Source organism: Cupressus sempervirens, chromosome 8, assembly GCF_028749045.1.
Source record: "Cupressus sempervirens isolate cs-2001-9-10 chromosome 8, ASM2874904v1, whole genome shotgun sequence".
NCBI classification, from domain to species: domain Eukaryota; kingdom Viridiplantae; phylum Streptophyta; class Pinopsida; order Cupressales; family Cupressaceae; genus Cupressus; species Cupressus sempervirens.
The window spans coordinates 34788230-34800524 of record NC_143125.1 but is presented as its reverse complement, the minus strand read 5'-3'; the positions used below and the strand labels follow the sequence as shown (position 1 = coordinate 34800524).

At 35.1% G+C, this 12295-nt stretch overlaps 1 protein-coding gene across 3 annotated transcripts in view; it reads right to left on the bottom strand.

Moving 5' to 3' along the window:
* Positions 1 to 11533, bottom strand: part of LOC149541455 (Protein kinase superfamily protein) — a 144622-nt gene extending 133089 nt beyond the window's left edge. For 2 of the 3 annotated variants that reach the window (XM_089796712.1, XM_089796713.1), the window contains exons 1-4: positions 11218 to 11533; positions 7631 to 7714; positions 233 to 373; positions 32 to 102 (exon numbers count right to left, since the gene is read on the bottom strand). In XM_089796712.1, the coding sequence (XP_089652838.1) occupies positions 32 to 102; positions 233 to 373; positions 7631 to 7714; positions 11218 to 11415 (494 nt within the window). In that variant the 5' untranslated portion in view covers positions 11416 to 11533. The remainder of the gene's footprint in view (positions 1 to 31; positions 103 to 232; positions 374 to 7630; positions 7715 to 11217) is intronic. The other variant, XM_089796714.1, reaches the window with a different exon arrangement.
* Positions 11534 to 12295: the final 762 nt, after the last annotated feature.

Sequence of the window (12295 nt, the reverse complement as noted above, 5' to 3'; positions counted from 1 at the left end):
AGTCAAAAATAGCTAAAAAAGAGGAGCTTACATTTCAGAGAGATCTTTGCCAAAATTATCAACAAATACATGCTTTATGGCTTCTATTTGACAGGGTATTGCCTATGGAACAAAAATTGCAATTAGATGACAGCATATAATGCGATATATTTACTTTTATCTCAAGCATGAACCACGAAAGAATAAAATATAAGAAGAGATAGAGAAATATGCAGAAACTTAGCCCTGATACCTGGTCCTGTAATGTTGAAAGTGTTGAAGTATATTCTTTGGGCACATGTTGCATGGATGCAACAAACTGGCCAGCTTTGAGGTAGAAACCTTTATTTGCCTCACAAAGCTTTAAAAGTCTCTTAGCTGCACGAAGATGAACCTGGAAACAAATATCAGCTCTAGTATATGCCAGGAAGGAAGGTACTTCAATCTGACAATATCAATATGTGCAGCATAGAGGTTCTTCCATTTAAACAGATATTTGATCATCTTAAAACAAGGAAATAAATCTTCAGAATTGATACTAAGCAAAAATAAACAATTGATAAAACATATACGACTAGTCTGAATTAAGTGAACTGCTCGTCTCCTCATCACTTTGATTGCTCTTTAAGTGGTAAACTGCATCCAGCTCTGGGAAGTAGGTCAACAATTTTAACAGAATAGATACATTTTCATTATAGCATCTGAACTGAAGGTTGGACCGCATGGTTAGAAAAGGGGACCATCTCTCTCTCTCTCTCTCTCTCTCTCTCTCTCTCTCAGAAATAGTAAGCCAAAATAGACAATTGATAAAACATATACGACTAGTCTGAATTAAGTCAACTGGTCATCTCCTCATCACTTTGAATGTTCTTTTAAGTGGTAAACTGCATCGAGGTCTGGGTGTGAAGTAGGTGAACGATTTTAACAGACTAGATACATTTTGATTATAGCATCTGAACTGAACGATTTTAACAGAATAGATACATTTCCATTATAGCATCTGAAGTGAAGGTTGGCCCACATGGTTATCTCTCTCTCTCTCTCTCTCTCTCTCTGTCAAATAGCTGTAAGTTGAACCCTTTGTGCCCTTGCCTTAGTGTGTCTCCTCATTGCTCTTTCCAAGCCTATTTCTAGCCCCTTACCTGCCAAACTGTTGTATGCTAGTAAGGAGATAAATCCTATGTCCTCAGCCATGAATGTTCCATTTGCCACTCATCCAGCCCTTTCTGGGTACACTATGGTGCTCCCTCCAAATTCGGCCACAACTTGAATATGATAATATGTTGGTTCTTGTCAATTCATAGTTAATCTCACTATTTGAATATGACCATTGGAGGTTGGCCTAATTTGAGAAATACCTTGGGAACCCTATATAATAGAATCCTTTCCTCATTCGATTTCGTGTACATCCTCAAGCATTCTAAGCACTTGCTAGAGCAAGCGTCGTTAGCAGATTTCTTCAGATCTGAGCAGTCATGAGCAGCAAGTCGCACTAAGCAACACGTCAAGGAGATTTTATGGTTGATCTTGTTTGAAGGTGTCATGTTGTTGCATCAACATTTAAAGATCTTACTCGAAGAGCATTAAAATTCATCAACATCATCGAGCTTGAGGTATAATCTTGTGATATTCAGCATTGTACTCCAGATTAAGCTTATCTCCTAATCATCATGTTGTAGGGAAGGTTGAATCCCCAGTGCTTGACTTAGGCAATCCCCTATAAAACACAAACGCCAATTTTGTCCCTCCTGTGTACAGTTTCTCGGATACAAGAGTGAAGTGCTGTAGATCCAGATCCAAGAGTGAAGTGCAGACTAAGACAAGATTCAAATGTTGAAAAAGTGACTGGGACACTGTCAATTATTGACATAGTCTCCAGTTAGTCAATCAGTCCAACATTTTTTTTGAGATTTTTCAAAGGAAGCATTAAAGCAACTTCCTGATTCAAGATCCGTAAGAGCATATCATCTTTAGACTTCACTACGACTGTGTCACCTACTGCGCTAATCCTACCATTTTGAGCCTGAATTTTACTGACAGGTTTCTCTCTGATCTTACTTTCCATATCCAGTACTGATTAATCAGACCTGTAGCTCTCTGCTTATGTTGATGAGAGTGCAATTTCACACCTTTTACCAAGCTCTTGTTGTATCAATCAATTCATTTCAATCCACACAAAAGAAGGATAACTCCCACCCAATGTTTGCCCAGCTCTTTTCAGTAGATTTAATATTGAGCCAATTGTTTTTATCCTTCAATGTGGTTGCATGTGAATAGGCTTGATTCCTACTTCAGCCTACTGGGTCCTTACACTCCCTATTCCACCACCACACAGTAACAAGGCATAATATCTCTACAAATTCATAATGGTCTTTTCTTATATATGGTGAATGCTTATCCATGTTATCATATAAATGTTTGTAATTTCTAATATTTTTTAATTTCCTCTACTTTTAAAAGTCATCTCCTACCACCCCAAAAAATAATCACTGTTAGCTATAGTTTAGTCGTTGATTATACTTTATGTTTTGGGTTGTTGTGGCAATGTAATTACAATTGTCAGACAGTTGTAGGAAGTTGTAGGAAAATTATACCAAAAATGTGTCCCCTCATCCTTCGCTTTCTTAAAACTTGATGTAACATAGAACTTTTGCTCTTAGCTGTACCCAAAGAGAAGGGAGATCAATTGTTGAAAGGAGCAATTTTCATTTCTTGGCTTCTATCAAATTCAATATACCTCGAGGAAAATCATTCATATTTCCTATATGGGCCCTTGCTTTTTTTTTTGAAGAAAAAACACTAGATTTTAGTGAGGAAAGTTAGCAAGTGTTTGTGGCAAGGACTCTTCTCACTAGATTGGCCAAAGTCATGGGTAGGGTTGCATTCAAAGGAGAACGAGACCAAGATCAATGAGAGAACAAAAGGAATAATTTGGTTTTGTAGAGTTTACAGATTGTTAACAGTGCAAGAGACATGCATGTGAAGGATAAGTAGCATATGGCTATTTGTATTAAGCCTAGTAAAAGACGATTTTCCTGAATTCATGGCTAGCAGTTTTGAAAGAGTAACCACATCGGAGGATATTAGTTTTTGCACCTAACTGGATTGCAGAAATGTGTTTGCAACTTTGCATTGACCATGGAACTGCAAATAGAAACCAACTCAGAAGTAGTGTCCTCCACCTAGAGGGTAATAATCTACCTTTGCTATCCCATTGAATTGATAGGGAGTGTAATTTTTCTTGTAAGTCTACTAGAGCCTATGATTCATGTGCAAAATATTGCACTTACAGTTGTATAATGGTCCTTTTCTAGATTTTCCAAGCAATCTGATGTTCTTACTCGTCATACTGTTGAAAACTAACCTTGGGTGCCAAAATTGGCATCCAACACCTGGTGGTTGGGGGAAAATTAAGCCATGCATACAGATTCATTAATTTGATCTTTATTTTCAATTATTAACATGCACCCAAATACGATTGATGGCATAATGAGATGATCTCAAGTTCCATAGTGGGAAAACTCACTCGGCAGCAACTCACCAAGCCCCAAAAAGTTTATTCGAAAAAATCGGCCAGTTTTTCAAAAAAAACTCAGGAACATAAAAAATCACTTAAATTTAATTAAAAATACATTGTTTTTGCAAAAAATCAATGAGAAGATGCATGTAATGAGTTAATTAAAGAGAACATAAAAGAAACAAGCAAAGTTTAGATATATATATATATAAAAAAAATCACATAGTGGGTACAAAATCGCATTCTCATGCGGAATGCTGATGGCGGGAAGCATAATAGTAAATAGTTTGTGTCAAACTAGAAGTAAATACATCATTACAATCACATCTTCCTCTTCCCAACTCTACTAGCATACTGTAATTATCTGCTTTATATAATTTATATAGGTTTTTTGCCTTTTGTTTTTAACAAAAATAATAATAATAAATAAATAAATAAATAAAATTTTAAGTTTTTCTGAAAAACTCGCCCATTTTTTGCAAAAACTCAACAACTAATTGGTGATTTTTTCACAAAAACTCTGCGATTTTTTCTCTACCCAAGACACAATTAAATCTGGGAAAAACTCGTCGGTCCCAAAAACTCAGCAATTAGTAGAAACTCACTGATATTTCAGTGATTATGCCAACTATGATCTCAACTATGAGATCCTTAATCGATACAATTCTATTCTATTCTATTTGACATGTTTGATTTAAAAAAATATCGATGAACATAATATAAAGTTGAAAATAGAAGGGGATGCAAACATACAGAATGGTACTTCATAGAAGTCTTCTAATTTTATCGGATACTTTTGCTGTTGCTACTGATCCATAAAACAGCACAGATAGGCCATTGCATTGATTCACCAATAGAAACATTTCATTTATAGTCTTGTTGTCAACTCTCTATTGCACAGCATAAAAGGATGTGAATTATGATGTTATTATACTTATATGAGTGATTTCCAAAACATCACACTATTTATTGGAAAATAGAACATACTCACATCTTTTTACTCTAGAAATACACTAATAAAAACAAGCTTGTGCTAGCGTAAAATCGACATAGGCTTAAAAAAGAAAGAGACTTACTATGGAAAAATCCACTTGAGTGAAAATTCGAGCGAGAATCCACTATCAAAATTAGCCTTATAAGCTGCTCTCCTCACAAAGGTCACTAAGAACACCACTTTCACTTAGTAAATTCATACAATCACACAATCTCAAAAAGAGCAATGGACTTCTTACCTTCAACTGCCAATAACCCAAAGACTAGCATTACTGCATTGCATTTTCAAGTGAACTTTTATATGTACTATCACCAAAGTATATCTTGTTAAAGAACTCAATTTTTTCCAAAGATCTCCAATAGGTGTCTTAGATCAACCAAAAAGGGTATATTTATGCTAGAGGACAAATATATGAGCTAACAATAGACAAAGGAGCATCTTCCATGTAAAATCCCCAAATAAGTCTTTTGTTTTGAATGGCAAAAACTCATTGACATCCAAGACAGTCAAGTGTGCTGATTTTCCATCATGATGAGTTTGTATGTGGACAGATATGTTGAATGAGTTCAGCTTAAATCAAGACTGTATCTACAGTTTTTCCTTACTAGGTTTCATCTCTTCTTTATCTGACTCTGCTTAGTCACTAACCCACAATGCATTTCATCTTTGAAATTATCCAAACACTTTTGAATCGCAACTTCTCAACTATAAGGGTTTTTGATGCCACAGAAGCTTGTGAACCACTGAATCATTCAAAAAGGATCCAAAATTTAGCTCCTGAGACGGGCTACCAAACTCTGCTATGTTAAATAGGTAGCAAAAATAATCTGGCCTCTATGATTCTAAACAATTAGCTAATCACATGGGTAAAAAGTACATGTATAATCAATTTCTTTTCCACCCAAAGCCATTAGTCTGAACCCCACCTACATTTATGGTTCATAATTCATTACCAGTATTCATATCCCAGGTCCCTGATCTTTATTATTGACAGAGATCTAAATGGTGCATGTCAATATTTTCTAGACAATGATGTGATGTCCCATTTTTGATAAGCTTGAGAAGATTAAATATTTTTATTCTATTATGTTGTCTAAAGTTCAATTTGCAACTAATATTTAATAATTGTTAATTAATTCAAAAGTGATTTGAGTGAAACTTATCACATAAAAATATATATATATATATATATATAATGTATTTTCTAGAATATTCCAAATTTGGTTGCAAATGACAAATTCTAGTAGATTCATTAAATTTCTACAAAATGGTATACTTTGAGAGAAAGGAACATGCCAAATGCTGGATTGTGAGAGGAAGCTTGTCTTCACTATTGTGCAACGAAAATATGTGGTGTCTTGGTCAATTGGACAGAAACACAAATCGACTCTTGAGGTGGACTTGGGGCAAAAATCACATTAAGGCAAATTTTGTGAAGTCTCATTCTGAGACAACTTTGCAGAGATTGGAGTGTATTGCTAGTTTGATAGATGAGAGTAGCTTGGTTCCCTGGTTGAGTTGATGATTAAGGAATGCAGCTTGGTTGCCTAGTTAAGTCAATAGTTAATTTTGGTTGCAAATGACAAATTCTAGAAGATCAATTTAATTTCTACAAAATGGAATAATTCGAGAAAAAAGGGCATGCCAAATACTGGATTGTGAGAGGAAGCTTGTCTTCACAATTGCGAAAATGAGAATCTTTGGTGTTTTGTTCGATTGGACAGAGACCCAAATCGACTCTTGAGGTAGACTTGGGGCAAAAACCACATTAGGACTGATTTTGTAAAATCTCGTTCTGAGACAACTTTGCAGAGATTGGAGTGTACTGCTATTTTGATAGTGTGAGAGTAGCTTGTTTACCTGGTTGAGTTGATGATTAAGGAATGCAGCTTGGTTGCCTAGTTAAGTCAACAGTTAAAGAGTGTGGATTGGTTGCCTGGTTGAACCAACAATTATGGTCAATGATTATATCAGGATGAAATGAGGTATTTTTATATGAATGCCCTTGGTGAACTTTAAGAAATTGTCTATTGTATTTATTTCCTCACAGAAAGGCAAATCTTATTTTGGCATCCATTTGATATAAATAATCCATGGGCTCATAGGCATGAGTCAAGACTTCAGGGGATGTGAAAACTCTCTGGGTTTATTGGTGTGCATGAATCTTGGTTTCAAAGCACTAAACTAATCTCTGAGCATGTAGAATGCTTTAATAAAGGCATGAATTTCTGGTTAACAATGTAAAGAGGGTTGACTATATTGACTTCCTACTCCCTACCATAACATGGATTATCTCTGGGCACTGAAGTGTAGTGTCAGGCGTCACTTTAGATTCCTGTGCAACCAACTCATATGGGATTATATATTTAGGATATGGTTTCATTCTTGGCATGGATCACCATAACAAGACATGGTGTGAATTTATGAACCAGCAGACTGCTTTAAAGATGGTCGACTGCTGATTATTGGATTGGGCATGTAGAGTTATCATCGGCACATTGTACACCTTGACGCAGATTTCCAGCTCTGTCTGTATACTCTCTATACTGCATGGAAATGGTGTGGAACATCTTTGCTAGTCGAAGACAAGAAGCTAAATTGTACTCTCTTTTTTTCTGAATTACTTGCACTAGCACTTTCCAATACTAGTGCTGAAGATTTCCTGTACGACCTTTGATTATTAATATAAATCTGCTATTTGAATTTCACCCGGAAAAAAAAGCCAGATCCAAAGTTTCTCTTTCTACATTCCTGTTATCTGAGATATCTCTGTTTTCTATGCATTTTTTAAGTATGCAATATCTCTTCAAATTATTACACCAAAAGCAATAGGATCGGGAACAAAAAATTAGCAAACAACTTGCATGGACAGTTATCAGAAGAAAAAAAACCGTACAATTATCTGAGATGTCTCTGTTTTCTATGCATTTTTTAAGTATGCAAGATCTCTTCAAATTATTACACCAACAGCAATAGATTCGGGAACAAACAATTAGCAAACAACTTGCATGGACAGTTAGAAATCAGCTTGTGAGCAGGGAAATTTGGTTCATATTGGAAGGGATCTTTACACATAAATAGTAGATATTAAATACCCAATGCCATAAAATGCAAGAAAATAAAAAATAAGTAGATCTTACCTGAGATTGGACTTGATAGTACTCTTCTGATTTATGGTCATAACCTCGCAACGAATACTTGTAGTCAAGACTATTTATAGTGAACTGCATCTCCAACATCAAAATTCCAAAGATATTATAATCAGCAGCCAATCTAATCACTTGCTTTCTTTGAAAATAGACTTGATCTATAAATTATTAAAAAATTTATATATGTTTATGGTGTTATATTCACTGTCTATTTCACAATATCATAATTCTAAGGATAATAGATATATTTAAAATATATAATAAGTTGTCCTCTTTTACTAAACCTAAATTTGGGTGTTATTTGCACAATGCACACATGCTTGGATAATATTACACTTACGGAATATACAACAAAACCCAATATCCTGATCTCAAAAACAATGGCTCAAAAGCACATCTAATAACTTCGTGTCTATAAGAATAGACTTCAGTTTGTATGTTATAAAATAAAAGCAGATATAATAAATTGTCTTCTTTAAATAGACATAAATTTTGATGTTATATACACGGTGCTTGGATGCTGTTAGCCTCGCAGAAACTGTTGCAAATCTCAATATCCTGAGTTCAAAAACAGTGAATTGAAAGCAAATGTAATAACTTCTTGTCCTCAAGAATAGACTTAAATTATACGTTATACACGCAATACTCACTTTGCATGCTCGCATTATATACTGCCAAATCTAGTACCTAAAACACTATGTCAATAGAAACCCTAAAAATGCCCAGAAGTAATGTTGCTGGACAACAGACATTGGTAAGTGTTCAAACCCCAGCCTGATGCAGAGATAAACTCAACGGAAGCAAAAAAAAAAGGAACCAGCACCAGAAAGAGATAGATAATAATATTCTTCTAATTCATTCATCAAATGAACAATATATACACTTGTTCTCCTACAGATTTCTTCTCCTTTATATCCAAAAACTTTATCCAAAGCAACTTCACTCAAAAAAACCTGTCCAACTCTAAACCTGAAGACTCCATTTATACAAGCTCAAACGGTCTAGGGAACATTCTAGATTATTACATAGGAAAACTGACCCTACGAGACCAAAACAGCTTACTGAAAGATCTAGATCCTTATCTCTTGCCAAAACGGCTTATAGATTGTTCCAAAACAATATAGCATAGGGTAAACCGACTACACAAGGACCTATACAAATCCCAAGATAAACTCCTCCAATCAGCTCGCACAGAACTAATGCTCAGTAGTGACTGATTGACATATGTACATTCTTTATTTGGGTGCTTTTGCACCATACTCCCAAGGACAATAGAATCCAAGTCCCTTGGATTGGCCTTTTTCTTTCGTGCCTTCCAATTCTTTGGTATTTGCTGTTTGTACTCTTGACCAGTGTCGAAATCAATTGTCATATGTGCATAAACTTTTGCCACATCCAAATGGAACTCCTACAAACCTACCATGAATGGATTAGATGGAACCTCTTTAAATATGACTTCACCAATTTGGGTTACTGTAGGAACTGCTGCATCCTTTGTTATGTCTTTATGCTACAATATCTCCATGCTTGGAGACAAATTCATCACTATTGAAGCCTCCTCTATCCTCTTAGCTTCATCACAAATCTTCTTCCTTGCTGCTAGTATCCTTTTGATAGGCCAGACGACCTTCTTTCTTAACTTCAAATGCCATTTCTTGGTTGTATTAAGGACCATCACATCCAGTTGTTTATGAACCGTTTCATCACAATGCTCATCAACCATTTCAACCTCTTTTCTATCTTGAAGAACTTTTGTATCATAAGTTTCATCAAAAACATGTTGTTGCTCACCCTATATATCTGCATCACTGTGTTCATTTGGTATGTCAGCATTGATCTGTTCATCTGGTATATCAGCATTAATGTGATCAGGTTGTTCTTTCAATGGACAACTCTTCTCTTCCAATGTCTCAGTACAGGCTTCTGTAATCTGAATTGGTTGATGCTCCAGATCTGTATTTTCTTTTTCCATATTTTTCTGCAATTCCTCTTTTGGTCGCATTGAATTTTCTTCGTGCTTTCTCAATTCCTGCGTTAGGCATTCCATTCGTTCTTTTATCTCTTGATCTATTCTGGCTTCCTCTTCTCTTTTCTTCCTTTTCTCTTCCGCTCTTTTCCTTGCTTCTTCCTTCTTCTTGTTTTGAAAATCCCAATATGAAACCCATGCATCAAATAGTATCTTCTGATCATGAGACAAATCTCCTCTTGTGACCATTGTCTCCTATTTAGGTTCTCTCCACTCAACCTAGTCTTTTGGCCACACTTACAGGTTCTTTCCTCAACCTGTCACAAAATCCAATTCGCCTTAGAAGCTGAAAGCTTTTCCCAAGCACCTTAGAAGCTTTCCCCAAGCTCTGATACCAAAAATGATGCAGAGATAAACTCAACAGAAGCAAAAAACAAAAGGAACCAACACCAAAAAGAGATAGATAATAATAATTCATTCATCAAATGAATAGTATATACACTTGTTCTCCTACAGATTTCTTCTCCTTCGTATCCAAAAACTTTATCCAAAGCAACTTCACTCAAAAAAACCTATCCAACTCTAAACCCGAAGCCTCCATTTATACAAGCTAAAACGGTCTAGGGAACATTCTAGATTATTACATTGGAAAACTGACCCTACGAGACCAAAACGGCTTACAGAAAGATCTAGATCCTTCTCTTGCCAAAACGGCTTATAAATTGTTCCAAAACAATATAGAATAGGGTAAACTGACCCCACAAGGACCTGTACAAATCCCAAGATAAACTCCTCCAGTCGGCTCACGCAGAACTGACGCTCAGTAGTGACTGATTGACATATGTACATTCTTTATTTGGGTGCTTCTGCACCACAGCCACTCCACCGACGAGGGGCAGATCGTCAACCAAGGATTATCAAAAAGGTTTTCTAGAAGTGCTTTTTGAATTGAATCCACACACCATGGTAGTCAAGGTCTAGCTAATTCTCTCAATCATCGAAGGAAAACAAGGAGGAAAAAAAATAACTACATATATCATCCTTATTCTTGCACTTTATTGCATCCTGATGATAGATCACAGAGGGTGATTGGAAATGCTACTGTTCAAAATTGGCACACAATCAAATCCAGAAGCTTATACTAAACTAACTAGATATAATTGAATTAAGACAATCATACACACATTAGGCACATGTCTGAATGATGGCATGCTCACCATGTATAGAATGAAGTCCACTATCATGACTTCATAGAATTAACTTAACTACAACAATCTAATGTATACATGTTAGAGGTAAGGCATTTTCACTTTGTAAAGTTAAAGATCCAATATCATAACTCAATACACAGTATAATACTGTATCAAATTACAAAATCCATAAAACGTGCTCTTTGAGAAAACACCTAAATTCAAACAATTATTTATAATGCATATGCATTGAAAACAAAAAAGTCTACCCACTGTATACAGTACATAATCCACTATCATAATCCTGAGCCACTGAATCAGCATCAAACCTGACAACTCTTCCTCTTCAAACAAATGGAACTAATATTGGGCAATTCTGACACAAGATGCATACATATGTGTTGGAGAATGGATATACTCACTGTATATATTGCACGAGACGAGCGAACAATTCCTTGCCAAGCAGCGTGGGAAGCCTCGAGTGGGGCATTTAAAATCCGACCCACATTGGAATTGCCCAAAATATCTTGTGTGTAGTTGGTTTGCGAGAAGGCAAACGTAAGGGCAGCTGCGCCTGCACCTACTGTGCTGTAGCGAACTAATTTTCTGTAGGCTGCCATTGAACTAATTTAAATTTTTACACCGCCGAAACCTCCCTCGACCTTAAAACAAAAAATATGTCAGACAAGGGCTCTTGGTGCGCTGGAATCCCTGCCTATGCCTATTCTGATAAGTAGGAAGAAATTAAATAACTAGCTTATATATATATATATATATATATATATATATATATATATATATATATATATATATATATATATATTAATTATACACTGAGAGTAATCGTTTTCGAGGCACATATTTTTATTTAATCTCAAGGTTATTTTAATCACAGTTGAGATTTATAAAAATAAAAATAAAAATAGGTGTCTCGAGAACGATTACTCTCAGTGTAATATATATAAGAGTATATATAAGCCAGTGGCAGTTGCAACGCAATAGGAAAAACATTTACTTTTTATTTATATTTTGATAAGATTATTATAAAATGGTTAATTAAATTTTAATTAGAGTTGTATAAAGTTACTATAAAATTATGCTTCAAAACATTTATTTAAATTTAATATATGGAGTTTAATTTAGATTAAAAAAAGTAGTTTTATTTGTTGGATATTGTAATGTGAAATGTTATAGTCAAACATAGATATATGGTTAGGGACAAAGTTACCATTACAATTAATGTTAACTTTAGGGATAGAATAAGGGTTAGGGTTAATATTAGGATTAAGGTTAGAGATAGGGTTAGGGTTTGAGTTGTGGTTAAGGTTAGGGTTAGAGTTATGTTTTTGGTTATTGTTACGATTATGGTTAAGGTTTGGATTAGAGTTAATGTTTATGGTTAAGGTTAGGGTTAGAGTTATGGTCATGGTTAGGGTTAGGGTTATAGTAAGGTAGAGTTAGGGTTTGAGTTAGAGTTAAGGTTAGAGTTAGGGTTAAGGT